This window comes from Dunckerocampus dactyliophorus, chromosome 10 (genome assembly GCF_027744805.1).
Source record: "Dunckerocampus dactyliophorus isolate RoL2022-P2 chromosome 10, RoL_Ddac_1.1, whole genome shotgun sequence".
Lineage (NCBI taxonomy): Eukaryota > Metazoa > Chordata > Actinopteri > Syngnathiformes > Syngnathidae > Dunckerocampus > Dunckerocampus dactyliophorus.
The window spans coordinates 20,271,916-20,299,336 of record NC_072828.1 but is presented as its reverse complement, the minus strand read 5'-3'; the positions used below and the strand labels follow the sequence as shown (position 1 = coordinate 20,299,336).

General features: G+C 38.5%; 2 protein-coding genes across 4 annotated transcripts; one reads left to right on the top strand and one right to left on the bottom strand.

The window, feature by feature from the left end:
• The first annotated feature begins 154 nt into the window (after window positions 1–154).
• fam102bb (family with sequence similarity 102 member Bb) lies at window positions 155–21,250 on the top strand. Of its 3 annotated transcripts, none has more exons than XM_054790411.1 (11): window positions 155–425; window positions 6,630–6,750; window positions 8,177–8,206; window positions 8,706–8,822; window positions 9,574–9,620; window positions 10,321–10,415; window positions 11,763–11,861; window positions 14,642–14,870; window positions 17,412–17,548; window positions 17,812–17,881; window positions 18,308–21,250. In XM_054790411.1, the coding sequence occupies exons 1-11, from the start codon at window positions 280–282 to the stop codon at window positions 18,348–18,350; spliced, it is 1,134 nt and encodes a 377-aa protein (XP_054646386.1). In that variant the 5' UTR covers window positions 155–279; the 3' UTR covers window positions 18,351–21,250. The 3 variants fall into 3 exon arrangements, with proteins under 3 accessions (XP_054646386.1, XP_054646385.1, XP_054646387.1); XM_054790410.1 differs by having other exon boundaries at window positions 11,760–11,861; XM_054790412.1 differs by lacking the exons at window positions 17,412–17,548; window positions 17,812–17,881; window positions 18,308–21,250 and adding an exon at window positions 16,102–16,816 and having other exon boundaries at window positions 11,760–11,861.
• Window positions 21,208–26,774, bottom strand: henmt1 (HEN methyltransferase 1). Its single transcript, XM_054790413.1, has 9 exons — window positions 26,700–26,774; window positions 26,397–26,509; window positions 25,445–25,579; window positions 25,176–25,358; window positions 24,768–24,948; window positions 24,278–24,395; window positions 22,950–23,058; window positions 22,145–22,302; window positions 21,208–21,378 (listed from the first exon to the last, which is right to left on the bottom strand). Exons 1-9 carry the CDS (start codon window positions 26,772–26,774, stop codon window positions 21,287–21,289), a joined length of 1,164 nt encoding a protein of 387 aa, XP_054646388.1. The 3' UTR covers window positions 21,208–21,286.
• Between the last annotated feature and the right edge of the window lie 647 nt (window positions 26,775–27,421).

Genomic DNA, 27,421 nt, shown 5'->3' with positions numbered 1-27,421 from the left:
TTATCACAGCATAATCTTCAGTATGATTACCTTTGTCAGGGTAGAATTGTGTATTTCCTGCAGTGGACATCTCATTATAACAACGTGTCCATGGCTCTATTTTTATGTTTTATTTTGAAAAACCAATTATGAAGTACTGTCGGTGCATGTTTCAGGTGGCTGACGACTGTTTTATGGGCCGCTTCCCCATCCTCCCACCACACATCTATACGGTGTTGGTACGGTCACACAATGGACTGTCGACGTTAAACATCCCGCTCAAGACCTCCGAGATTGTGTATGGATTTAATGATGATGAAAAAGAAGAAGTTCAAATTCAAGGTGAATTTTGAGCTGGACGAGCTCTCGTCGGTTCCGTTTGTCAATGGAGTCCTCTTCTGTAAAGTCAGACTCTTGGACGGCGGATTCTCCGAAGAGTCTTCTAGGTGAGACGTTAATCTTCATTTTGTGTAAACAACGAGTGGACCTGCTTTTATTTACAACACTAGATTTCAGAAGCTCAAAGGTTAACTATATAACTAGTAGCCAGTCGTAAGGAAATGGTTTAAGTCCGAGACAGATGGAAATGTAACTTAAGTGTATATACGCTGTATTTAAGGGTTATTTAAGACGTCAGCGCTCTGTAGTTATAAGATGGCATTGTCTGGTTCTTGTTTGACAGGCCAACCTCCTCCTGGCTACCAGACAATAACAAACCCTGCCATAGTAACATTTGTAAGAGATATGGCAATATCATTTCATTTTAAGTATTGGAAGCAAAGATTAACAGGGAATATTGATGATATTTGGACACCAAATACCACCAAAAGTGTAAAGAGGTGGAGATGTACGCAACATTCTCACTTGTCTGTCTAAAAAACTAAAGTGTATGATGATGGAGATACTGTATGTATTTATAGTAGTCATGTCGTGAATGGTTACAAATTCCGTTCCATTTGTGCAATTGCTAGTATTATTGTTATTGTGTGAGTAAAAATACTAATACTAACAAATAGGGCTGTATGAGTCTGCAAAACATGTGAATCATGATTTTCTTGTTTGCAATTCTCTCTGACAATTTTTTCACACATACACACACACCATGTTCGGGGCCATGAGCTTATGTTTGAAAGAAATCACGTTTTTAAAAAAAAAATATTATTAGCATTGTTATTAGACTGATCACTGTATTGTTTTATTTTAAAGGAACTTCCAATGGTCTCTCTACCGTTTTTCATGGAAGATCCCAAAAGGACATTCGATGGGGGACTTTCTTCATAGAAATGAATGGACAGAACATATAATAATCCATCAAGTCAAAAATATGGCACGATTGCGCACTCGACAGAAGAGTTGCAACTAATGCTTAAATTAATCGCCGACTACTCGGAGATTATTTTTTCAGTTAGTCGACTAGTCAAACGACTGTTGCTTACAGGATCTGCTGTACATACATATGACTTCATTATAATTCATTGTCAAAAAGAAAACAAAAGAAACATAAACTACTTAGAAATGAATGGTTTATCTATAGTACGCAAAGTATATAACCACAGTGAAAAGTAAATCAACAGACATAAAGTGCAAAATGTCCTGTAAACATGACATTCAGTGCAAAATAACATAATCCAAATTATAATAATTATAATCAAAATTGACATTATGTTGACTATTTGTTGCAGCACTAGTTGACAGTACATTCATGCACATAATAAAAAAAGTCAAAAGAAAAGTCAATTAATTTATGTGATTGCTGATGAATGACAGCCAAAGAGCCTCACCGGTTGTCAGGATTAGAATTGTCCGGCGAGGCTTGCTGGGGGACGGGGACAATGAGGAGGAAATGTCGGCCAGCTTGCCAACGACAGTGCAACGTGAGTCCTTCGGTAAAATGGTATTATTAGTTTGTGATGCAGCTTAAGTACCATTTTTTTTTTAAATGTGAAATTTGATTGCATGTTAGTGTGAGTCACAATGGTTTTTTTGTGCAGCCCTACTAAGAAAGCAGTCGTTAGAGCATCGACAGATCAATCTGATGCGATTTCACGTATTTGTATGGCATATGCAGATTGATACACTGTGTTGTGTTAAACAGTGTTATAGACCACAATTCTTTTATTTCAGTGACATTTTAGCATAGTGAGTCAGTCACAGGTTTTGAGAGAATTACAAATTTAAAGGACAACTGCACTTTTTTGGGGAATTTTGTCCATCATCCACAATGCTTATGTGAGACATGAACACACGTCTTTCTCGTTTCTGTGCGTTCTATATATTGAAAATGTGCTAGCACAAGGCAGCTAATAATGCAATTTAATGGGATTCGCCTATTTTGCCTATAAAGCCTTCCATTAAAACACCACTATAAACGCTCCATCATTTTATGTACGTGCTGTGACCATGTAGTAACAGGCACATTCATGATAACATGTAATACTTACAGTATTTTGCCATATTTTGGTCATTTTAAGCATTACCGGAACTTCCTTCCTGGGCGCATTGATTTCACAGAGTCCATAGCAACGAACGTTACTTCCGTCAACAACAGCAGCATAGAGAGAGCTACCACCAATCATGGCAGACATCGTGAGAGCCGCCACCGACAGCTACTTTTTACTTTTACACTCTCCAGACAGGGAACAATGCTGCTGGGTGCTAGGCAGATCCAGCTATAGTGAAACACTATTCTCATAGCGTTATCATGTAGCACTAGTGCTAAAAGTTGAATTGACAAAATACGATGCCGACTGATGGCATGGCTGTATCTTTCAGCACAAGACTTGAAACTCACAGGCAATATAGCGACTCCAGTAGCTTACGTTACCTCTCGATAGTGGCGTGAGGCATTGTGAGTGAGGCGCTGTGAGCGAGGTGCTGTGTTACTACGCCAGAAAAGCTAATGAGGTTTTTATAGACGCAATAAGTGCTTCCCATTACGTGCATTGTGCGAGCTGTTTTTCTCTCTTTACAAAGCACAGAAAAGGGAAAGACATGTTTCACATAAGGATTGTGGATGATGGGCATTTTTTTTTTTAAAGTGCAGTTTTCCTTTTAAGTCAGTAGTAGTTTAACTTTAGATTTATCAGTTATAAGGGTGTTAGGCACACAATGGAATGTAGTTATGAATCGAAATCGAAATCTGAATATGCATCTGAGCATCATTTAGAAGAAGTATGTTGCTTCTTGGCCCATAGTGTGGACAATGACAGTGAAGACATAACATCAGCTAATGGTTCATTACCTCCCTTGAGGAAATTTGGACAGGATTAACGTGGAGAAGTTTTCCTCTTTCTAGATTACTACTGTACTTTTAGTAAAGTTGGAATTCTGTATAGCTAAAGGAATACATCAACATGAAAAGCCAGTCTGACAGCAGCTTGAGGTGGTTACTTTGCGTATTTTGCATACTGACAGAAATGACTCAGTCTCTTTTGGGATTTGGATGACTCATTCGGTGTCAGCCAGCTGGAAAGCAATATCACAATGGAGAGAAAATGAACATTGTTTCTGCAATAGCTTCGGCATTTTCTCTTCCGACCTTTAAGAGTTGAGCAGTTCCAAAGCATGTTGCTTTGAGGGATCTGGACAGATGTTAAACCTGGTTTCATCAGAGCACACATTTTCCCCTACGGCTTTGGGTGACCTGATTGTATTTCCATATTTTCTCAGAAATCAATGTCATTTTGCACAAAAACATCACTGCCCATCACCGGAACAACATCATATCCACACTGGTAGTGGGGTTGGCATTCTTTTATAGCCAAAATATATTTAATACGCACCAAAACCTGCTAGAAAACAAAATCTGAAGAGGAATTTCACCTTTCAGCATAACAATGATCCCATGCATACATCGAAATGAACAAAAATTGCCTCAACAGAAAATAAAATAAAAATGTGCAATGGCCCACACCAAAATCCAACTGAAAATCTGTGGGGTAAGAATTGTCTGTGACAAGAAATGCCCTCGCAGTCCAATTTATTTGGTTTGTTGTTGCATTCCTTTCCAATGCCGTCACAAACTTTTTCTGTTCTGTGTTGATTTTGAACGGGTACGGTGCATTTCTCCACCAAAATGCTCAGGGGATTGTTTTCTGGTGAGTCAACTCAGTGAGCAACCATGACAGTCATCGACTATTTAGCTCGATTAGGTTAATTTTGTCTTCTTATTGAATGAATGATCAATTTAAAAAGGTATTTTGAGTGGAAATTTGATCTGAAGTGACACTTATCAGCTGTACTTCCTAGGCGTGGCCAACCGGGCGACCTGACAGGTATTCCTGAGTATTTAGCTTGTTAGCTTTTTTTTCGGCGCTGTTAAACAATGCAGTTAAGGAGAAACTGAGAAACTGTCATTGGAGCTGGAACTAATCAATGTCTTACAACCGTCACTTTTATTGCATATGCTGATCCAAAATCAGAGGAGAAGGCATTCGCAAAGTTGGGCAGTATGCTTCTCTGAATGAGCGTCCACACAGGAAGAAATGTACTAAAAGCAGACTAATCACAGCCTTTACTGTCTGTGTCACCACCACGCAAGGTTAGATTTTTTTTTTGGAGGTGCTTGTCAAGCTACGCAAGAGGGTTTGCAGGAGGAGGAAGAAGCCTGTGTAGCGTACGCAGGCCCCTTAAAGCAGAAGACTAAACCAGGCGAGTAAAACAGTGTGCCCCCTGTATTCTTCCCAATAACTGATTTGTTTCTTTTGTAACTCAAATGTGTAGGTTATAATTTACAACATCTTTTAAAGTGATTTATTGTGGTCTATTGTTGTTTTTTTACGTCACAAAAACATATTTTAATGGGTTTGTACTCAAATATCCACTGTACAATTGAGAAACTTTTCTGGGTGTGAGAAGAATATGATTTTTTCTGCAGCAGTCTGATGTAGAAACTAGATTTCTTCTCACATTTGTTTGAAACATCCAAATGAGTTTAAAGGATTTGGATTGTTCCTTTATGAGCCTTTTGTTTCCATCGGCAGGCTTGTTTTTGAGAAACTGCTCTTTGTCTCTGCCCTAAAATAGTGTTATAAATAGTGTTTTTCAGTTTTCATCTGTGAAATGAAACATCTAGTGGTTAAATCCTGGCATTGAGCATTCAGAAGAGTACTACGTTTAAAAGCCCTGTCAGATGTGTCAAATTTGTTTTTGTTCGAAAATAAGACTGCAAATCATAGAACATAAGTTTAACAAGATATTTGAGCCAGGCAGAGGGCTGACTGGGCCTTCCTCCACGTTGGTGCTTAAAACGTAAAGCTTATTTACACTAACTGATAGGATTCCACTGTGCCAAGAAGCGTTGTGCGCTGCCGTACATGTTACCAAGCCTGAATTCCCCAAGTACACAGTGTCCAGCTGGCTGGGAGTTCCCTCTGTCACGTTTATCAGCCTCAGGATAAAATCAGCGCACATGCGTGTGCTGCTCTTTTTAAAGTGAAAGCAGCCTTATTTTTCCCCAATATGAGCTTGTATATTCGATCTTCTTGTTCAATCTGTAACCATCTGTAAATAGATCTTAGTTCTCCTGCTGTAAAACAGCAACAAAATACAGTTAGTTCAACATAAATTGACAGAAGGGATTCAGTGAGGTGCGTGGGAGTGGATGCTCGTGAGAGAGATGCCATGCTGGGTATCGTCTCTGCCCACGCATGCAGACCCTTTTTGCCTTGGTTTTTTGTTTTCTCTATCTCGTCCATTCACAGAGAGTTGACTACACATCACTCTCACTTAAACCTCCAGTTACAGGCTGAGAACGAGTGCCTGTACTCTAAATCGCCAACAGTTTAAATAATTAAGAGGTAAAAATGAGATTCTAGTCAGTCAGCCTGCTTATTTAGCACTGAGGCAACTGTGATAAGCCCATAAGCACGTGTTAGCGTGATCCAGTCGTCTTAGACTGTGAGCTGAGCTCTAGACTTGTTAGCGTTGTTACATAATAGTAGAGATATTAAAACTACACAAATACCTCAGCTGTGTAGACGCGTTGCGTTCAGGGAACCAGAAGCTTGGTGGTTCAACCCAAAGAAGCCGTAGAAGCAGTAGCAGTAGTAGTAGTCTGCTGTGAGAGAAAATAGAGTAATTGTCCCAAACAAACTGTACATTATGCATTTTTTAGTTCCGTGTCACCAGATATTGTCCTTAATCTGTCTGTCCATCCAGCTATACTGCTTATCTAAGATGGGGTGTATTCCAGCTGACAACCATTCACATTCATACAATCACTTTAGAGTCCTTAATGAACCTAACATATGCATATTTTTGGACATATTTTTGGACTATGAGGAAGAAAAACCATAGGGCTACACAAAAAATCTAAAAAAAAACAAAAAACTGTCATCTCCATTCACCATAACATGCAATCTCATTTCTAAATGATTACCATTTTTAAATTTTTTGTTAACGAGCTGCATCACAAAAAAACGCTGGCATGACACACTCCTCACTCTCCCTGTCCCCCAGCCCGAGCGGGGCAAGCTGGCACCGTTCTCAATCTCTGTCCTATCAAACCAACCAAATATTAATGCAAATGTGCAACTTCACAGTTGATCAGTACTGCGAGTACTCTGTAGTATGCGAATATAGTTTTATTTAAATAGCACACACTCCATATCTGACTCAATGGTTTGCATCTTTGTGGTTTTGTCACACAGGGAACCAGTCCAGGCCAACTGTGTGCGATGGCGGAAGAGGTTCTCATTCCCCTGTAAGATGAGCGCCAATGCAGGAACTGGTGTATTGGATCCCTGTGTGTGTCGCGTTTCAGTCAGAAAGGTACATCATTATTTTTATCCTGACCTCCATGTCCGCATACATCCAGTTTGCTGATTGATGTTTGTTTAGAATGTAATTGTTAGAATGTATATAGTATAGTAATATAAGAAATGCAACAAGACTGCTTGTAGAATCGGCTATGTGAATGGTGTAGGCCCCATAATATTTGACTTTATTCCCTGAATAATATAACTTTTCCCTCAACCTAATTTTCCAAAAATGACAACTTCATTTTGTTTTGCTTCTCATGTTACGACTTTAAGAAAATATATAAGAAAAACATTTAATATTTCAACTCTATGCCACTAAAATTACATCATTTTTTGTCATTATTTTACAAGTTCATTCTTATAAGGTTGCAACTTTTTTCTTTTTAGAATATGACCTTTTCCTCTGAGTATTTTGACTTTGTTTTTGTAAAATTACGACAGATTTTTCCATTGTTGCTGTTTTTTTTTAATTTTCTTAAGTGAAATGAAAAAACAGCCGCAAATGGCCCCCGGGCTGCACTTTGGACATCCCTGATGTCGGCTATGGATGGTTGTAATAATCAATTTATGTCCGACCAGTCGATCAATCACCGTGTAAGATTGACTGTTGATTAAAAATGGAGTCCACTTCCTGTTTGCAACTAGCAGTGGCACTTTCATTTCAACAACATGATGGGATTAGCGACATTATGGCAACTTCTATTATGGTATTAATCTTCTTAATACAAGGCTAGCTTTGAAACAGGAGTTCAGCACACTCAAAGATATTATCTCATCCATTTATAAATATATTTTTAAAAACAATTACAATAGTAATTGATCATTAAATACTTATCCACAGTTGGTGACAGAAATTGTCAATTACGCACCCCTCATTCGGTCTTTTCTGCTGTGGCTGACTGGTTGAGCTGGTATTAGCGTTGTGTTTTCATCTTTGAGTCCTGTGATGTCAACAAACAGAAATAATGTTTCTCACTAAAACACATTGCAATGTGGGCATGATTCATCACTGCCTTATTTGGAACATTTTTTCCATTTAATTGCATCTTCAACACTTGATTCACAGAGGAGCGTGAAACTGACTCTGCAGATGACCACAGTCAAGCCAATTGTTTGTTAAAAAAAAAAAAAAAACACCACAGTGTAATTTAAAATTTGACCGAATCAACAACAAGTTTAGGGCTATACCTGTATGTCCCTTCAGTGAGTGTACATGACAGATGCTGTTGTTAAAGGAGCGTTAGAGTTGTTAAAGCTCCCCATGCTTGGTCACAATTTACTAAATACTCTATAAAATTACATTCATGATGACTATGACAAAGTAATTTATCATAGCCAACATCTGAATCTGTGTGCACGCACGTCCACGCTGAAAGCTTCAAGAGTTTTGTAACCACTATAGTTGACGATATATATTGTTTGTCTCTGTTTTTTAGGAGCTGAAGGGGGGGAAGGCATATGCTAAGGTAATTGCACACAAACTTTTTCATTCCACTCTTGTGTGCAGGCCCACCTGTATGTTATAATGTTATAATTCCACCTCATCGTCTGCTTCTAAACAGAAGCCTGAAGGATTTTTTTTTGTGTGCTAAATTCACTGTTTTTTTCAAAGTGTTCATAAAATGTTCAAGCTTTTGTAAAGCTAGGAAAAGCAGTTCTAAAGCATGATGCTGCCACCGCCATAGGCATGGTTTGGTGATATGCAAGTGTGCTTTTTGCACCAAACACACCCTCTGCAGTAACTAACCAAAAAGATAAACTTTGGTTTCAACAAAGCCATAACACATACCTTTTATGTTGTTTGAAACTTTAAGAATCCTTATTTATCCCCGCCTAAAATATCTGTCTGCTTTTGAATTTACGAGCACATGCTGAGCATTTTTATTACGTCCTTTGTTCTGACGTGGCCATTTCATAGCCAGACATCCCCAAATAATTAAGCCTGGATAATTGTTTCTCTTACAGCTGGGTTTTGCAAATCTGAATTTATCTGAGTTTGCCGGCTCAGGCAGCACAACCCGAAGATGTCTACTGGAGGGTTACGATACCAAAAATACTCGCCAGGATAACTCCATTCTTAAAGTAAGTACAGCATCCAAAGTAGTTCGGCTGGACTTCAATCGTATGGGCCATCACCTTTTGTGTACTGTAATTACATTCAGTTCAATGAAGGTCAGAGTATGCTACGTAATTAAATACATTTTAAGGAAAAAAAAACAGCCTACATGTGTATCTCAGCTTTGTGTTATGTATGACAAAGCAAAGTTTTGATGTTTCATTTTTGGTTTAGAATATGTCAAAAGCCAATGAAAAAATGGACTGCTGGCAGCAAATGCCCCCCAGGCTGATCTTTGGACACACCTGTCCAAGTGGAAGCATATAGAGAATGAACAGTACTGGTCCAAGCATGGATCTCTGTAGGACGCCATTGCTAATTTTTATACACACAAAAGTCTATATTGCCAATATTTATAAACTGTAAGTGATCAGACAAATTGGATTTTAACCAATTTAAGGTGGTTCCTTTAATGCCAAAGACGTGTTCCACTAAGTTCTAACAGGACCAGTATCAAGACATGAACTTTGTCTGACGTAAAGGCTAGTGCCGCTGTCTCAGTACTATGTTGCATTCCAAATCCTGAGTGAAAGTCTTCAAATAAATCATTGCTTTATAGAAAGTTGTATAATTTTTTGGCTGATGACTGACTTTAGCAGAATCTTGGACAGAAAAGAAAGGTTTGCTATTGGTTCACACCCAGACATTGTTGAATGTTGAAATATTGTCAAAGCACCTCACACTTGGCATAATCCATGTTTTTTTTTTCTTTTATAGGTTATCATCAGTACTCAGCTCATGTCAGGAGATCCCTGTTTTAAAACGTGAGTCTAAGTAATGGTTTGACACTTGTAAAATGAAATTACTAATGAAATTATTTTCTCTGCACAGCAAGTTTAGCTGCACTTCACAAAAACTACAAAAATGATTGCATGAGACGTGGTGAAGCATTTAGTCCAGAAAGATCCAATTAAATGTCACAATGTTGTGTCAGGTCCATTTAACAGAGTGGAAAAGCAGAATTTCATTACATTGACCTTGGCAGAGGTTTGTGTTCTCCAAGTTGTAAAAAAGACTTTTAAAAGCAGTAGAGTGCACTGTTGAACCTGCGACTAAATTCAAACCATTACAAATCACCTTTTGCCGCCACGTCTTTGACTGCATCACATCTGGCATGCTTCCTAATTTGTATGATAACATGAATGCACTTGGTGCTCAGTGCCATCTTGATGTAGCATACATTTGGTTGTCCCATTTTCAGTGAGTGCGCATATTTGGCCGCAGAGAGAAAAAAAAATGTGGATTAGCCCGAGGCAAAGTTTTGACCTAAAATTATTCTGTAATCTTTATGTTTTTGCCTAAAGACATGCATGGGCTGAATTAATTATTCACTTTCAGCCTTGGTCTAATGTTTGTCCCCTAAATTTTAATTACTTTTGCATTGTTTTGTTTTTTTCCCTGTGACAAATTTCCTGGCTTTTTGCAACTCTTATTGCTGACTCATTACCTGTTCTCTGTTATCAGGCCTCCTTCTACTGCAACAGTGATTGGCATCCAGGGTGATGGAGAAAGTCTGCTGGAAGAGCGGAAGGGAGGGGACTCACAAACAGCCTCTTCTGGTGAGACAAATCGACCTGACCTCTGCTTAGTCATCCCACCCAAAACATTTACATGTCTGTTAAACAACACACTTTGTGCTGAGTTTTGCTGCTTTTTCAGTGCTTTTTCACTTTTTGCAAATGCGTCGTAACCAAGTATGGAAATTTGACCATTATGTCACACACCCCCAACCTGCCACAAATAGATTGCAGTGCATTACAGTTATTACTGTACATGTAATTGTAGCAACTGTAGCTCCCATCCTTACGATAAAGAAACCTCTCCCATTAGTCCATCTCGGCTGCATTTCAGTGCTGTTTTACTATTTCAGTGTGTGCATTCTGAAAGAGTGTAGTCCAGCTCTTTTATGTATAATTTAAACAAACTCCCCTTTGGATCAGCTACAGTATGCTCTGACACTGTAGGCTCTTACGTGGCTAAAAATAGGACTTTGTGTAAGTATGGTGGCTGTGTTTCCTAGCATGTGTCGGCTGTAATGATGCTCTTTACTAATAAAATTTATAATGTGCACGGATTAATTGGATAGTATGTGTGTGCTTTATTTTTGTGTTAGAATAGGAATGTCCGCTTTTTAGCATTTATTAAGCAGGAACTAGAAAAATGTTCTTTGTCTGATAATATCTAGTCTACGTACATACTGAGGCACTGCTAAGATCTTTTTTGAGATTGTCATGTCTACATATTTCTGTTGCGTGTCCTTTCAGGCATCATGACATCGACTGTAGCTTGGATATTTGTATACGGTGGAATATACAGTACATGCGCATTGAAGCTGAAACACTCAGGGTTTAGTGCTGATGCACTGTATGTGTGCTTTTTGGTTTGCTCAGACTGAGAAACCACTTGTAATACTTATAATAGCTATAATAGCTGTTTTTCTAATAAAAGCACAAAATTAATTTTGTGCATAGACACTCACCAGCTGTAGTCATTTCTTAATAACTCAACATAGACACATTAGGCCACATTTGACCACAGTCATGGCACCATGGCTCCTGTTGAGGATGGGCAGAGTGGGCTGGCACCAGCGGGTTTAAAAATCCTCCTCCTCCAATCAGCCTGCAGGAACTGAATCACATGATGACAAAAGGGAGATACATGCAGCCATTGATCCGATTAGCACAGTAAAACACAGCAGAATGTACATTATGCCCTCACATATTAGGATGCTTATTCCAGAGTCCAGAGTAAAGGAACATTATTTATTTATTTCAAATGGATCATGGTGCTGTGATATTGTTGCAGGATCTGTTGGATATGTTGGGTTTTCAAGTCTTTGTGCTAAATCGCATTGCGTTCATGCAGTGACTTTTTTTTCCATCCTCTGTGTTTTTCTATCACAGCAGAGAGTCGAGAAGTCAAGTGTCCTGTGGCGTCTGATGATCTTGCTGTCTGTGGCCACTCGCGGACTTCCAGCTATGCTAGCCAACAGTCCAAACTCTCAGGTAATGCCCATTCAGCTGTGAAGCCAATGTTAGGTTTAACGTTTTCATTCATATGGAGGACATCATAACCTGATGTTTTCCATTTCAGTTGCACGCATATGAAACAAATGCGTAGTAAAACAAGAGTGAAAGCAGAGAGTGAATCACTGCATCTCTAATAGCCCAATTGCATTAACAAGTGTGCATGTCGGTCTCACCGATTTGACAAATCACCAAAAGCTCCTGCACTCCACATTAAAAGAAATCAGATTACTGATTTATCCATCTGTTCATTTTGTATACCACTGTCGCAGGGCAGACATACAGACAGACACACAACCATTTACATGTACAGTCAAACCTGTCTATAGCGGCCACTAAAGGGAAACGGCAAAAGTGGCCGCTATAGGCAGGAAGCCGTTATAGACAGGTTGGCGACCATTTGGAATTTGTGCGCGCACATATTAACATGTCTGTGATTAGAAGCTTGTTGTGTTTGCAGATACATATAATTATACTGTAACATGTTGACCAGTAGAGGGCACTGTGGGACTGCGGATAAAACTTGTAAAGAACAATAAACCGCTGTTAATAAAGCGATTAAAGTGCATCGGCGACGTGAGTCTCTCCTTCCCCACAACAAGGGCATTACAGTATTGACCAGTGCACATTGTGTCACACCAGGAAATAAACGGTGTTACTGTCTGCAACAAGCTCCAAAGAAGACGGCTTTTTTTTATGTCCAACAACTGACAGTTTGTGTGAATGATTGTGACTGAGCTACGACTCAGTAATTAAAGTCTACACACGACGGCTTCATTGCTTAAAAAACGAAACTTTTTTGTGCATGAAGCTTCTGCTTGAGCCGACATTTTGGCCGCTACAGTATATGCGGTCAGATATTGACCAAGGGATACAAAATGGGTATCGTTAGACAGGTGACCGCTATACACAGGGTCTATAATACAAACTGGATTTTTCAGTGGCCGCTATAGGCAGGTGGCCGTTCTATACAGGTGGCCGCTAAGACAGGTTTGACTGTATATTCACACACATCTTTTTAAAAGTGGCAAAGTATCCAGAAGTAGAACCACATCAGGATGTGAGTGTGTCACAGAACTGCTAAATCATGCAATCCAATCTAATTCCAAAAGCTGCTGTGCCACATTAAGTAAATAATCAGTGTTACATTTGTCTTGTATTGGCAAAGAATTCCAAATTGATGTGAACATAGCATACAGTAATTACTAAAATAATCATGTGCTATCATAGAGGCGTCCAGAGGCTCCCCCATATGTGGCTAAATAAAACCAAATGGTAACCAAAATATTACAAACATGTCTCATAAAAATGCAGTTCTATGCCATACCAGTGCAAATAAAAACTACAGTAATGAATATATTGTTAAATGAATACCTTTTAATCTACTCAAAGTTGAGCATTATTATATTAAAAATATTTTAATATTAGATTGTGCATCTAATATAGTGTTAGACGAGTGTACATTTCTTAAAAGATGTGGACGAGATTTAGGTGGATAAATATATATAGTCCTCCCTTGCTACATCGCGGTTTGAACATTGTTCCCTCACTTTATTGTGTTTTTTCTAAAATGAATGAATTAATGATCGCATTTTCGTGGTTGACTATGGCCTATTGTTAGTCAAAAAATATTGAAAGACAAGTTATATGTAGTATTCTGGTCACTAGGCGTCAGTAATGGTACATTGAAGAGACATTACATTAGATTAGATTACCTTCACACTGATGGAGTTAGCCATGGCATGTCCGACATGACACAGTGAAAAAAAGGTCTCCCGTTCCGTGTGGAAGTGGTAGGTTTTGGCTTCTTACTTTGTTCGTCTTCCCCATTCCATTTGAAAGCGTTTCTTAAGTTTAGAATAAATAAATTGGAGGCTAACCAGTTAAGCGTCAGCCGTCTCGTGTGTCCCGTTGCCTAGGCATTATGGTGTAAACAAAGAATAATAGGAGTGTAAAGGTGACTATAGGGGTGTTACTTCATGACTAAAGGGCTCTAATAATATTAAAACCATATTTAGAAAGTCATAAACAAGTTTTCTTTGCTCTACCTACAAACATATTCATTGATTCCTACTTCGCGGAAATTCACATATCGCGGTCGGGTCTGGAACCAATTAAGCGCAATAAGCGATGGATGACTATACTGTAATATCATGTTATCTTATTTTTTCATTTTTCTTGTAAAATTACAACTTTTTTCTCTTAATATTTTCACTTTATTCTTGTAAATTTACTGCTGATTTTGCTATTTTTGCTGCTGTTGTTTTCTTGCTAAATTTTATTTTTAGATGTGCCAAGGGCCAATTAAAGCCTGCACTTTGAACACCCCTGCTGTAAGCTCTATAACACGCCTCACACACACATATACCATATTAGCCCAGCACTCAGGTCTCTGCTTGTGTACAAGTCTTTTCATGGTCTTGGGCCAAAGTGCATGTCTGATATGTTAGAGCCACATAAACCATCTCGAGCTGTGAGAAGCTCAGGGAATGGTCTCCTACGGGTGCCCAGAGTCATCTTTTGTCACGTTTCATGTTTCTTTTTCAGTATCATTATTGCCAAGCTAAGATGTTTAAATATGCATAAAAATAACTCAAATGTGCTTGGTTAAAAAATAAAAACATTGGTTAAAAAGTACACCGGAACATACAGTACATAAAAAACAATCAAATTAAGCAATAAACAATAAAATCCAAATAATATCAATTGTTGTTTGTATCTAAATTGCTGATTTGAGTATCATCCCATTTCCATTCCAGGCTACAGTACCGGCCACTCTCGCTCCTCCAGCATGTCAGACTTTAGTCATCGTAGGAACCATTCAGTAGGCAGCGCCTCAACAGGCATCGGCAGCATCCCAGAACCAAATGAGGACAGAGAAGCTAGGCCCTGTCCTGCTCTCCCTGAACATCCTCTTTCCACCACCAACTCCAGCAACTCTGTGGGTTCTCCAGTTCGGAGCGCCTCGTCTTGTGAGCGACTCAACAGGTGAGTTTCAATTGATTTTATGAATTAACATTTTTAGAGACGCTGTGCATAGTATTATATTTTGCAGTAGCTGAGGAAATGGATGTACAGACCTGCCAACAGGCTTTTTACGATATAACTTCATGAATGCCTTCTCCTTTGTGAGTTTAAAAAATCCATTAAGAACACAGTTGGACGCACGTAGTGTATTAACATGACAAGACGCACACTATATTGTACGTCGAGGAAAAGGCTTCTTGAGACGTCATCTGTACTTCTGTGTAGAAGGTGTCGGACGTTTCGCTCCTCATCCGAAGAGCTTCGTCAGCAAACTCAATGATGAGAGTATACCCTTAAGTATAGACTTAATGAGTTTGCTGACGAAGCTCTTCGGATGAGGAGCGAAACGTCCGACACCTTCTACACAGAAGTACAGATGACGTCTCAAGAAGCCTTTTCCTCGATGGACAACTCCTGTACGACTGAGAGCCTACACAGACTATATTGTACGCTAAAATTGTGGTGTAAAATTTTGACGTTAAAGGAATAGTTCGGATTTTTTTTACATGAAGTTGTATGACATCCCTATCAGCAATGTAGTACATCAAAAGTGACTTACCCCCTCAATTGGTCCCGTGAGTCCGGTTCTGGTCGGAGATCCGGGAAGATGAACGTAGTTCGGCTTAGTTGCCGGGGCCGTTTATGTAAAGAGTTTGGTTTCTCCAAACAATATGCGTTCAAAAGAGTGTGTGTTCTTGTGTGTTCCGCTGTGGAACACACACGTAAACAAAATGGCAGCGGCGCTCCGTCGTGGAAGAAGATGCGAGTGTCTTCGTCACATACACAAGAATGCACAGGCGACAGTGCGCAGGGATATAGCGGGAGACAAATATAATGCAGAGCGATTTGTGAGGTCAGATTTTTTTTGAGGAGGCATTTTTGTGATGCAAATGTATTACTCATTTGAATGCATATTGTTTTGAGAAGTCAAACTCCTTACTTAAATCACCCAGCAACTAAGTGGAACTACGTTCCTCGTCACAGATCTCCGACCAGGGACCAATTGGGGATGCAAGTCATTGTTGATGCACTACACTGCTGAGGGGTCAGAAAAGCCAAACTCTCTCTTTCACCAAAAAACATGCTAACCGGGGCAGACGCTAACTGAGGTTCCACCGTATAGCCATTTCACAAAGTTAACAAAATAAATAAAAATATCAAAGTGGTCACACCGCATCTTTTGATCCTTTAGTATGCAGCCCTTGGTGGAAGGTTTGGACACCGCTATATAAAAGGATGAAGACGGCACTCATAAAATGCCTTCAAGGATGTGATAATGCTGTAATTCCAAGCAAAGCAGCAGAGCTGTGTTAGATTTGTCTAATGTTCTGTCAGTGAAAGCTATTTTTAAAAAGTGTTTGTAGCTCAATCAAAGACACTGCTATGTGGACCTTTCAACGTGATGTCGAACAGCTTTTCAAATTCAAGACAATCAGATGAAAGGATTTTAAAGGTTACAAATCTAGTATATATGTCATGTTCTGCATTCTGCTCTGCTGCCCTCTGCTGTTTTTGTGTTGCAGCACATCCCTGAACATGACCCAGACCTAATCACACACACCTGCAGCTCATTACCTCCTCCCTTCTTAAGCTGCAGCCAAACAATCTACCAGTGCCAGATTGTACTCCTTGACTCCCTGACCTCCTGTTCCTTGCTCCCGCTTAGCCCGGCTTCTTGTTCCTTACCCTGCATTCTGGCTCCCTTACCTGCTTGTTCATTCAGCCTTGTATCCAAGATATCTCCTGTCAGGTTTGCCTACAGTGTTTTTTGTTTGTACTTTGGTTTTTGCTCCTGACAGCCTTTTGCTGTCAGTGTTTTTCGTTGGTTAACCGTTAGTGGATTTTCCTTAGTTGTACTTTTACCTTGTGGACTCTTTCTGTTTCGTATTAAAGTATTTTTGTTACTATTTTTGACTCTGGTTGTCTGCATTGGGATCCTGATTCCTGTCGTGGCTCCCACCACGCCTGACAATATACTTGGACATCAAATGGTTTCTTTATCCAACCACACACTGTTGTAAACAATACAGAAACACATTTTACAGCTACACTGAATGCAATGCAGTAGAAACCATCATCCATAAAATAAGCTTCTTCTCCGCCAGCACTGCAACCATAAATAAATGTTTGCAGACACGACCTGCTGGAGCGGGCGTGCGAGTGCAAATGGTGAAATTAGAAATCTGACAGAGTACACCATAAAGTGTGATGTACTGGAAGGATTGACCTTTTTGCAGGACAATAATATTTTATATTGCTGACCTCACAGTACCTTAAACTGCCATCCTTTGCCTTTAATAAAGTGAAAAAAGCCATTTAGCAGGATATGACTTACGTACGCTCGTCGGAAGTTGACATGCTGCCTTATAAGCCGGATTGCTCAGCGATTGTTAAATTCCACGAGTAGCATGTGGAAAAACTGTCAAACACATTTAAGAAACAGCCGTGTTTGTATGTGTTTAAGGAGCAACACAAAATGGCTCGTGCATATTGTGTACTCAGGCATCCAGTCAAGCAGGACTCTATGGAGTCGCAGCTGAAAAGAATGGACGATACTCGAGTGGATGCTGACGACGTAGTGGAAAAAATCCTCCAAAGCCAAGATTTCACACCGAGCCTTCTGGACTCCAGTGCAGAGGGTAACAACACACACACACACACTCTCACAATTTGACATTGCATTCTTGGGCTTATCTATGTTTGTGTTATACTCAATATTTGCATTTTTAACGCACTATATTGTAAAACTGCTGCTACTAAGCAATGTTACATTTCTCAGTCAGTAATCTCTTTTTAAGAAACTTCCTTGATGAAAAGAAGGTGGATGTTGCAGAATGACTTGCTTCTGTTGTAGGGGCCAGTTTTTCTACGCACACTTCTACTTTATGTTTGTGTGTTTCAGAGGAGGGGCTACGTCTGTTTGTTGGGCCTGGAGGAAGCACCGCTCTTGGAAGCCATCATCTTCCTACCAGGTCAAATTTTAAATCTTGTTTTGTTGCTTATTTAATAGATCACAAGAAAAATGTTCCATTTATTTGAACAAATTCACAATATTACAAGCACTTTTTTCGTACTTTTTAAGTAATGGTATATTTTTAATGACTTAAAAAAATGCAATCTTTACCCTCGTAATACATATTTTTACTTCTAAATATTTTACTTGTCACATTCATAAAGCTGACTTTTTTCTGGAAATTTAAAATTTTCTGTAATGTTTAAACATTTTATTTGAAAATATATACTTTTTCAAACAATTTTTGCTTTTATTCAATAGTTTTTCTAGTACGGCCACCTTGCGTGTGTCAACAATATGTAGTGGAACCTCTGAGATTGAACAAACTGTACATACAGACATGTATTTATTCTAATATTTATCATTCATTCTTGGAACATTGCAGAGTCGGTGGCGGAGCGTATGAGCAGGTGGTGATAAAGCGCTAAACTGCATCAAGAAAAAAACAAAAACAACTGAAAGCAGGGTTTGGCCTGGTCAGTCTTAGCTCTCTGCTTGAGCCGCACACCAAGTGGTAGACGTTACAGCAGCGCCCTCTTGTGTTCATACTTGGAACTGAACACAAGCTTTCTTTTGACTGTGTCGCAGTGGGATCACGTTCAAATTCAATGTGATTTTTTTTTTTCCTGGTTTAATTTTATAAGGGCTGTCTGTGCACTGTACACCGTTTTAACCAACGTTTAAACCAAAAAACTGGAAAAATTGATCTGAGTGGAGAAACGATCCAAGGAGATGCCGCCATGCAATTTCAATACATTCCATTGAATTCTGTAGTAATAATTGTCAGTGTTTTCCGACTTCCCTTTAAAATTCTATTTAATTACGGTATATGTTTGCCTTGAATCTGCTAAGAGGCTGTTGTTAGAAGCACTCTGAAAGTTTTTTGTTTTTTTTAAAGAATATTTTACTACAAATACCAGGTGCCAGACTGTGTATGTGTGTATGTGTAAGACCACTTTTAGCTTTATTTACATTTATTTAGTATCAGGGTTGATGATTGCTATTTCAATACATTCCTACAAAAATTGTGAAAACTACTCACCATATTTACCATAGAAAATGATGCCGTACCAACTTGCCCTGCATGCAGTAGTGAACTATATTTGGCTCCATACTTGGCTACAAATAAAGAACTGAAGCATTTAGGACTAGGCCAGTGGTGTCCAATGTGCAGCCTGGGGGCCATTTGCCGACAGCGGCGTTTTTTTTTTTGTTTTTTTTTTAACATTTTTTAATTGGCTCGTGGCACATCGTAAAAATATAATTTAACAGGGGAAAAAAAACTGAAAAAAATGGAAAAATCTGCAGTAATTGTACAATAATAGTCATAATATTAAGAAAAAATGCAGTTTTACATAAATAACGTAATGTGAGGAAAAATATCATTTTAGTAGCATAAAGTTGAAACATTAAAGAAAGATGTTATATTTTTCCAAGTTGTAATATTATGAAAAACAAAACAACGAATAAAGCTTAATAAATTAGGTTGTGTAATAAGTTATGTTACAAGAGTAAAGGGAAAAATTTATGGGAATACTGTAAAGTCATAATTCCGGGAAGAAAATTTACAAGTTGAAGTAGTTGTAACATTAAAAAAAAAAAAAAAACAGCAGAAATAAAAAATAAGGCCAAATATTGAGGAAAAAAAGTTTCAATTTTATAAGACTAAGCTTGTAATATGAGGAAAAATGTAATTTTATTAGCAAAGTTGAAATATTAAAAGTTTTTTTTTTAAGTTGTAACATGAGAAACAACAAAACAAAATAAAGGTTTTTTTAAATTAGACTGGGGAAAGTTATATTGTGAATAAAGTCATATTACAAGAAGAACATTTGCAAAGATTATTCAAGAAGAAAGTTGAAATATTTGGAAATGAAGTGGGGAGAAAAAAAAGAGCAAAGACCAAAGTTCATACTAATATAATAATACCGTAATATGCTTTCTCACCTATATCACACAGCTGAGAAGCAGTTTTTTTCTTGAAATATATATATAACCTCTTCGCATATCTTTACAAAATATCAGTATTTGGCACATGGTGGAAAAGGTTTGGACACCCCTGACTCAGGCTATGTATGCCTCCCAGGTTGCAATAACTATTATTTTGACCTTTTAAAGAACTAGTCATCTTTAAATCAGTCATTCAACAGTATTCCAATTGTCACACAACATGACACTTATCACAACAAGCCTGACAGTGGCTGAAATAAGCGCTTTTGTTGAGAGCCAAATATCTGGCGTAACCTTGGACAGCCCAGTTGTTGCACAGAAGACTGTGTATTCAATAGTCTGTCTATGTATATTTATAATCTGCAAATGGAATTGTGTCACTCTTTAGTTTTGACTCAAGCAACAGCTTCAAGTGTTTAAAAGCCTCAGTGATTAAAAGACAAGCACAGCTGCTTTTCTGTTTTACGGTTATTCCTGCATCTTTAAAATTAGGATATACATCTAATGTACCGACATTTACAGAAGTTTATGATGTAGTGCATACATGACATACTGTATTAGCTTGACATTAGTTGAATAAATAGGGAAAATGTGGCACATCAGCAATATAATTAATATGCAACTTACACAAGGAAGGAAAATACAATGCAAAGCAACTCTTACGTTTGAAAAGATCCAGACGAGTCTCATTTTGGCTGTTATGAATTCTAAAGGCTAACTTTTAGGATCAAATGGTGTAAAGTATCAAAAGTATACTGTTTAAGATGGAAGTCACAAACCGGTGTGGTGTCTTTGTGTCTATTCTGCATTTGTGTTTTGCATGATTGTCATACAAGTCAGATCCGTGACATCTTATGAAGAATACTTCACCACGGAAGGATCATTTTAAGGCAGACGTGTACGCAAAGTGATGTATATTTATAACAGTCTGTGATTTTATTTTTTTTGTTCAATATGATTTCGCTGTCATGTTGAAAATTCCACAATATCACTGTGTTTGATACAGTAAGTATATTCAACATTGTGCCATTTTTGCTTGGAAAAGTGTTCTGTTGTGTAGTTAGTATTATATTTTGTAGAGATGTCCTTGCTTTGTTTTATGGACACTTGTTTTACCTGAGTGACACTGGAGTTCACGTAGGTAACTACCATGTTGTTGCAAACATGATTGCGTCCTCTCTTCTGTGAAGCTGTTGTCTATATAAAAGTGTAACTTGTATTTTTCCTGTGAAGTGATGTACTGCGCTGTTTAAACACTGTCCAGTGTATTTGCTTCCTTAAACTGTGCTGGATGCTTATGATGTGTACCTTACACTGTTGAGAATTTCAAAAGAAACACATGGGAATAAAACTGCTCATGCAGACAGTTATTTTTATTCCAAACAGTGGAGTTGTACTCTCAATTTAGTGAAGACTAACCATCGGTCTTCCACAGTTCCTTTTCCATGTTGTTGGCCTCCACATAGCCGCTGTCCATCAGATCATTAGGACCATCATCTTCAAGGTCTAGAATCACAGGTTTATATGCAGCAAAGCCACCACCACTGCCACTGTTTCCCATGCATTCATTTCAACCACAAATAATATACTGTATATCTTTTCAAATATATTTGGCGCTACCTGTCCACTCTTGCTTGTTACATCTCCATATAGTAGATAGCATCGTAACTCTGCTTATTAACACACCTCATACACACCTGGTCTGCCAGAGAATAAGATGTAGCAAGAGGTATCAGTATTGCCAGCTTAGCCACCTTGTTGCTATACATACTTAGCGAGCATTCAGACCCCTCTATTAAGTAACAAATCTGACGATTTTTTTCTGCGCTTGTTGGATACTTTGAGACTCTAACATGACAGAACATACGACTCTGCTCAACAAGCAGCAGGTCCTGTTTTTAAGGTCAAAAATCTTCGTTTTCGTGTGGATGAGAGGCCAAAACGCATAGAAAAATGCACCTTTTTAAAATATTCATATTTGTGTGGACATGGCCTCAAAGCACTCACACACGGCGCCGTCTTGCTTGTGACATTAAAAAAAATACACAAAAAAACCTATATAAACTATATTTTTCCTCTCTCTCCCACAAGATCTATAAAACTTATTGTATAAATATAAAAATTATTACATAAACAAAATTATATGCACACGCGTCATTGCAATTGTCACCCCCTGCAAAACCTGCATTCAAAAAGTAAAAGGATGACCTCATCTTCAGCTTAAAAATGACATGCATGCTAATTGCAGTTCAAAGGTTAAGTAGTGTATTACCTTCTTCCAGAAAGCAGATAATTACAGCAGATTGGTCCTGATTCAGCTTAATTTGGGGATCATCTATAATTAGCTGAGCGAGATTATGCAGACTTTCAGTCAGCTCACTCAACTTAGGGCAGCCGGTCCACAGCTTGTGTAGCGGTACAGAAACATGCCTGAGGCAAAGACAAGAATGTAGCAACACCGTGGTTACAGTTAAATGGACATGTGGCTTTGTGACCTACAGTAGGGAAAATAAGTATTTGATCCCCTGCCGAGACAGACAGAAGGTAAATATATATATATTTGTTGAGATAAATATGAATTCCCCAACCAACAAGCATCCTGACCCCCACAGACTGATTATGTGCCCATGAAGCATCTATACAATTAGCCCATCCATTTCGCAAAGTACTCCTAAACTCAACTCGTTATGTGGATAAAAGACACCTGTCACAGTCTCTTCCATTCAAACCTCTCTACCACCAATCTGTACCAGTACCATATTTGTTCATTTATTTATTTTTTCTGGATTTGTACCTTCACCCCATGGTCTGAAAGCTACTGCCACCATACATTGCGGAAAGGCAGTACTGATGAAACACTTTAAGTAGATGCAGATGCAACTAACTGTATGTATGTGTATGTGTATATCACCTAATTCCCACTGCTGACTGGTAGTGAGACTTGATGAAAAAGTAGCAAAGTAGTAATAAAGAGAATAGAGGTTGCAATACACAGACATATGCATCATTAGAGACACTCTGCTGCGTACTGATGGAACTAGGAGCTCAGTTGCTGGTCTATAACAGAAAACACACACCTGTGTGACATGTGACACTCGTGTTCATCACCCTTTGTCCAAAAGATCCCTCCATGCTCTTCTCTTTCCCTCACACAGTCTTCCACAGGATTTTCTTCTTCCCGTTTCTCTGATTTGATTAGATTTAAAGAAACCAGAACGTAATAAATAATATAATATAAATAAATACAATAAATAAACCATACTTAAAAAACGCTTATAAAATATTAAAAATAATGTGTAATATAATAATAAAATAGCAAAGTAAAATACAGTAAATAGTTATTAAGGCTGGTAGCTAGGGATGCATGATGATTATCATTGGTCCAATATGAAGATTTATGACGCCATAGCGATAAATCCGATAACAAAAAATAGCACTGATAACCGCTTAAAGAAAAAAAAAGCTCCAAAGAAGTGAGATTACCCGTACTGTGCTGTAGGTGTGTTAGCATGTGCAAATAAAGCACACTTCTGTGAGGTGCTGCAAACGGCCTGTTGTAACTTCCCCTGAGTTCATTTGTAAACAAATACGGCGTCGACCACACGGGACTTCTCACTGTTTCAGAGGAAGACATTTCGCCAGGTGCTCTGCAAACATTCCACGATGAGGGGAAAAAAAAACATCGAGCAACAACACATCAAATATTATCAGCCATCTGAAATAACAGAATTGCTTTGACACCCGGGGCTTCTTCCCATCGCCGCGGAGATTGAAAAGTGAAAAAAATCAGCCAAAAATAACCCAAAAAGGGCTAAAGCGATCTGCAATTTCTTCATGAAAATGATGGTACCGGAAGACCAGCTCTTTACCATCGTTGAAGATATTGCCTTTTGTCGGCTAGTAAACGCCCCCCCTTGGAGCTACTGTTTGTACTTCTGAGCTGCCGCTGGGTTTTTTTTGTTTTGTTTTTTTTGTTTTGTTTTGTTAATAGTAGTGATGTCATGATATTTGGTAAGGACAAATCTTCAGGTACAGTACAGTTTGTCAAATCCAACTTTGTTTGAGTTGTTATCTCATCTCCAGGTGTGCACAAAGTACAGTTAAATCAAAAAAATAATAATAAAAAGTTATCGGGTATAGGTATCAGAATTGAGAAGCAGGAAGTTGTCGGTATCGGAATGAAAAAAAATATATCACGCATCCCTACTGGTAGCACAACTGTTATTAGGCTCCTTCAGTATATACCTGTATATTAAAAAAAAAGAAATATATACTGTAGTTCTTAAAATTCTCCTCATATATTAAAAATCCCCTTATGCCATCCAGTTAAATAATGTCATGTGTGAAGAATATCGTCAGGACTTTAACATCTTTTCCCTCAGTGTAAAAGCACCTTGACTCTTACCTGTCAACTCTTCCAGCCATTCCTGTTTTAGCTTTTCCGCCCAATATAGCACCTCACTAACCACAGCCTTCCGCAGGATGTTGTGGTCACGTAGGCTGGGATACTTTATGCTATAAAGCTAATGAGGAAACAGATTTTTTTTTTTTCCACATACAGAAAAAAACCAATAACCCCTACAGGTACGATGCTGAAGCATTTGTATACCTACACATTCAAACATGCATGGTTGGACTGACTTGCATGGTTGGATGCATAAATGAATACAACACATTTACTTTAAAAACAGTCTGTGTGCATTTTGGTCATGAAATTGTTTCAGGTTGAGGATTTTTTTTGCTATTACAATACATCCAGCTCACACAAACCTGCCCTAGGAGTGCTATTGTGTGGGATATTATTGGTTACAAAAATAAAACATTAGCTGCACAGTGTACATTGTAACTTTGAAACATTAAACAAACATTATAAATGACTGACTTCTCCTACTTACCAGTGTGTATGAAAAATGATTGTCCACATCATCACCAGACTTGTGCCTGTCTCTGTCCAAGAGCCGATGGAACACTCCAATCTGGGTGCAGAAGCCAAAGCGTTCTTCTTGTCCTGGAGGCGGTTCCCCCACACCAGTGAACTCCACCTTGAAGCCATACTCTGAACATGCTTTCAGAGCCCTGGAAACAAAAACATCTTTATTGTTCATGCAAACATGTATGAGGACATCACCTTCAAACTGGAAATTAGCATCATGCTTAATTATTACAGCACGATTAATTTGAACATGTAGCATCATTAGTTCATTCATCCTAGCATGGCCTACATTTCAGATAAAACTACATAGTAAGCTGAATTGGTGAAAGTTCCTCTGTCATGGATAGATGGACATTTTCTAACCACACACCAGGACTGAAACTCCACTCTGGTCCACTCAAACTTGTGGTCACCGTGTCTGAAACCTGACAGTCCAGGAAAAAGCAGGTTGAACTCAGAATTTGGGGTACTGATGATCACTGTTTGCGGGGCCATATATCCAAAGACCACCTCCGAAAACTGGTCCAAGTCATCAAGAGGGAGATGCTCTATGCTGTAGTCAGCCAAGGAGGGGACAGAGGGATGAAACTGATCAGTTAGATGAACTGTTAAAAAATAAATACCCAAAAAGCCACTTACAGTTCTATACTGGTCACCAGGTCAAATCCTCTGAGTCGGACATCTCTTTGTGTGACCGAGCCATGGTAGAGCTGGACGCACAGCTGCTTAAAGGTTGGCTGGAGATAATCGGTAGATACAGGAGCTAATACATGCCTGAGGGAGGTCACATCAGTGGCATCATATGTTACAAACACAAAAGAGTGACTAAAGAATCAAAAGGTCATAATTAAGGCTGTCCAAAATAGCACCTTAATGTCAGGAACTAATTTATTTCTACTACTGAGCTACTGTTGAGACCGTAAATGCCAAGCTATAAATCACCTCTGAACCCCCGACGTCACTTCCTGCCCGTGTCACCCGAACACATTTACAGCAACACACTTACAGCAACACACTAGAGTACAAGTCTTATTTATCTCTTAAATGGATTATTATGTCTACTATATTGGGTAATACCGGTGTAAAGGTGACTATAAAAGTGTTATTTCATGTCTAGAGGGTTCTAATAATGTAATAAACTGTATTTAGGAGGCTGTAAACAGGTTTTCTATGCTCTAATTACAAAAATATTATAGCTAAGGAATCCTGCTTCATGGAAAATTCACTTATCTCAGTCAGGTCTGGAACCAATTAACCACAATGAACGAGGGATTACTGTAGTTATATAATCCCATGCGTAAATACAGTTATGAAAATCAATATATTAATTTCGTCAAGTGTATGCGTGTGCTAGCAAGGGTGTATTTAGCATGTAAACATAATTTATGCTTTCACTAGCTAAACAACGCAACAGCTTTGCTTTGTGTTATTGGTGACAAAGCAAAATAGTGTAACTAATAATATATCTCACTAATGACAACATTTTATTTTAAGACTATGCCGAGGACCAATAAAAACAAGTTGTGGTCCGACAATGGCCCCCGGGCTTCAATTTGGACACCCAGTGTTGCGTTCAAATGTTTACACTTACTTCTTTTTGGACAGCTTGGCGCCATTGAGGTCAACTCCAACCAACAATTCAATTTCACTGTGAAACTTGAGCTTTTGAAGAAGGCTGCACTCGCCGCAGCCTAAATCCACCACCTGACAAAAAAAAAAGTCTTTAAGATTGGTCTGAGTATATGCGTGCAGTGTATGATGACAATGAAATCAAGTTTAAAGCAAGTAAGCTACGACGAGCACAGAAGCTCGCGCCGAGTGGAGTCAATTAATATCAGGTGACACCTTGATTAGGTGGTAATTGTTGTTCTGAAGATTCTAAAGGAAAACTTACCTGTTTAGGTTTATTCCTTTTGACAAAGTCAACGACAAACTGGTGTCTCTGTAAGTGAAGCGACGGCCTGAACATGTTGATATTGTGTTTTAGTTGTAGCCGTACTAAATACCAAGGACATTAGAATTGAACGAGACTTTGTAATCTACCGCAAATGAATGGAACAGAGTGTAGTACGCCATCGGGCAGAAAGTCCTCCATGATGGTGCGCAAGCGCAAGAGAGGGGGGCGGAGCATAGGCGGACAACGGTTTACAACGTATTCACCATACACCTCAGAGTTGAGTATACAAGTAAAATACAGTTAGACGGTGAGCGTACACTTTGATGAAATGGATGATTGTTGTTTAATGAACACAATGAATATATATGTAATTATATGTAATTAATAAATGTTCATTACACTTCAGAAATATGACCTACATGTAGATGTCAATTAAAAAGTGAGCAACCGTGAAAGAATGAATGAAAGAAACTTTTTCCTTCTTTATTTGAATTTGTTCCTTGCTTACAGTGTTGCCAACGCTTAACAATCAACATGCAAAACAATAAAGACAATAATGCTTATATGGATAATTAACTGGGAGTATTTACACAATGCAACATTTATTTTAGTAATGGCATATTTCAGTAATGGCATACATTCGATCGACTATAACCTAAATCATCATCATCACTGACTTGCCATGAATTCAATTAAGAGAAGCTAATTAATTAGCTTTA

Excerpts from the sequence above, each read along its gene's own strand:
- henmt1 (XM_054790413.1), bottom strand. The coding sequence starts at position 26,774 with ATGTTCAGGCCGTCGCTTCACTTACAGAGACACCAGTTTGTCGTTGAC. Across the intron at positions 25,359-25,444 it reads CTGGTGACCAGTATAGAACT|CATAGAGCATCTCCCTCTTG; the intron begins GTAAGTGGCTTT and ends GGCTGACTACAG. Across the intron at positions 24,396-24,767 it reads ATCATTTTTCATACACACTG|CTTTATAGCATAAAGTATCC; the intron begins GTAAGTAGGAGA and ends TTTCCTCATTAG.
- fam102bb (XM_054790410.1), top strand. The coding sequence starts at position 280 with ATGGATTTAATGATGATGAAAAAGAAGAAGTTCAAATTCAAGGTGAAT. Across the intron at positions 8,823-9,573 it reads AGGATAACTCCATTCTTAAA|GTTATCATCAGTACTCAGCT; the intron begins GTAAGTACAGCA and ends TTTCTTTTATAG. Across the intron at positions 17,882-18,307 it reads AGCCATCATCTTCCTACCAG|AGTCGGTGGCGGAGCGTATG; the intron begins GTCAAATTTTAA and ends GGAACATTGCAG.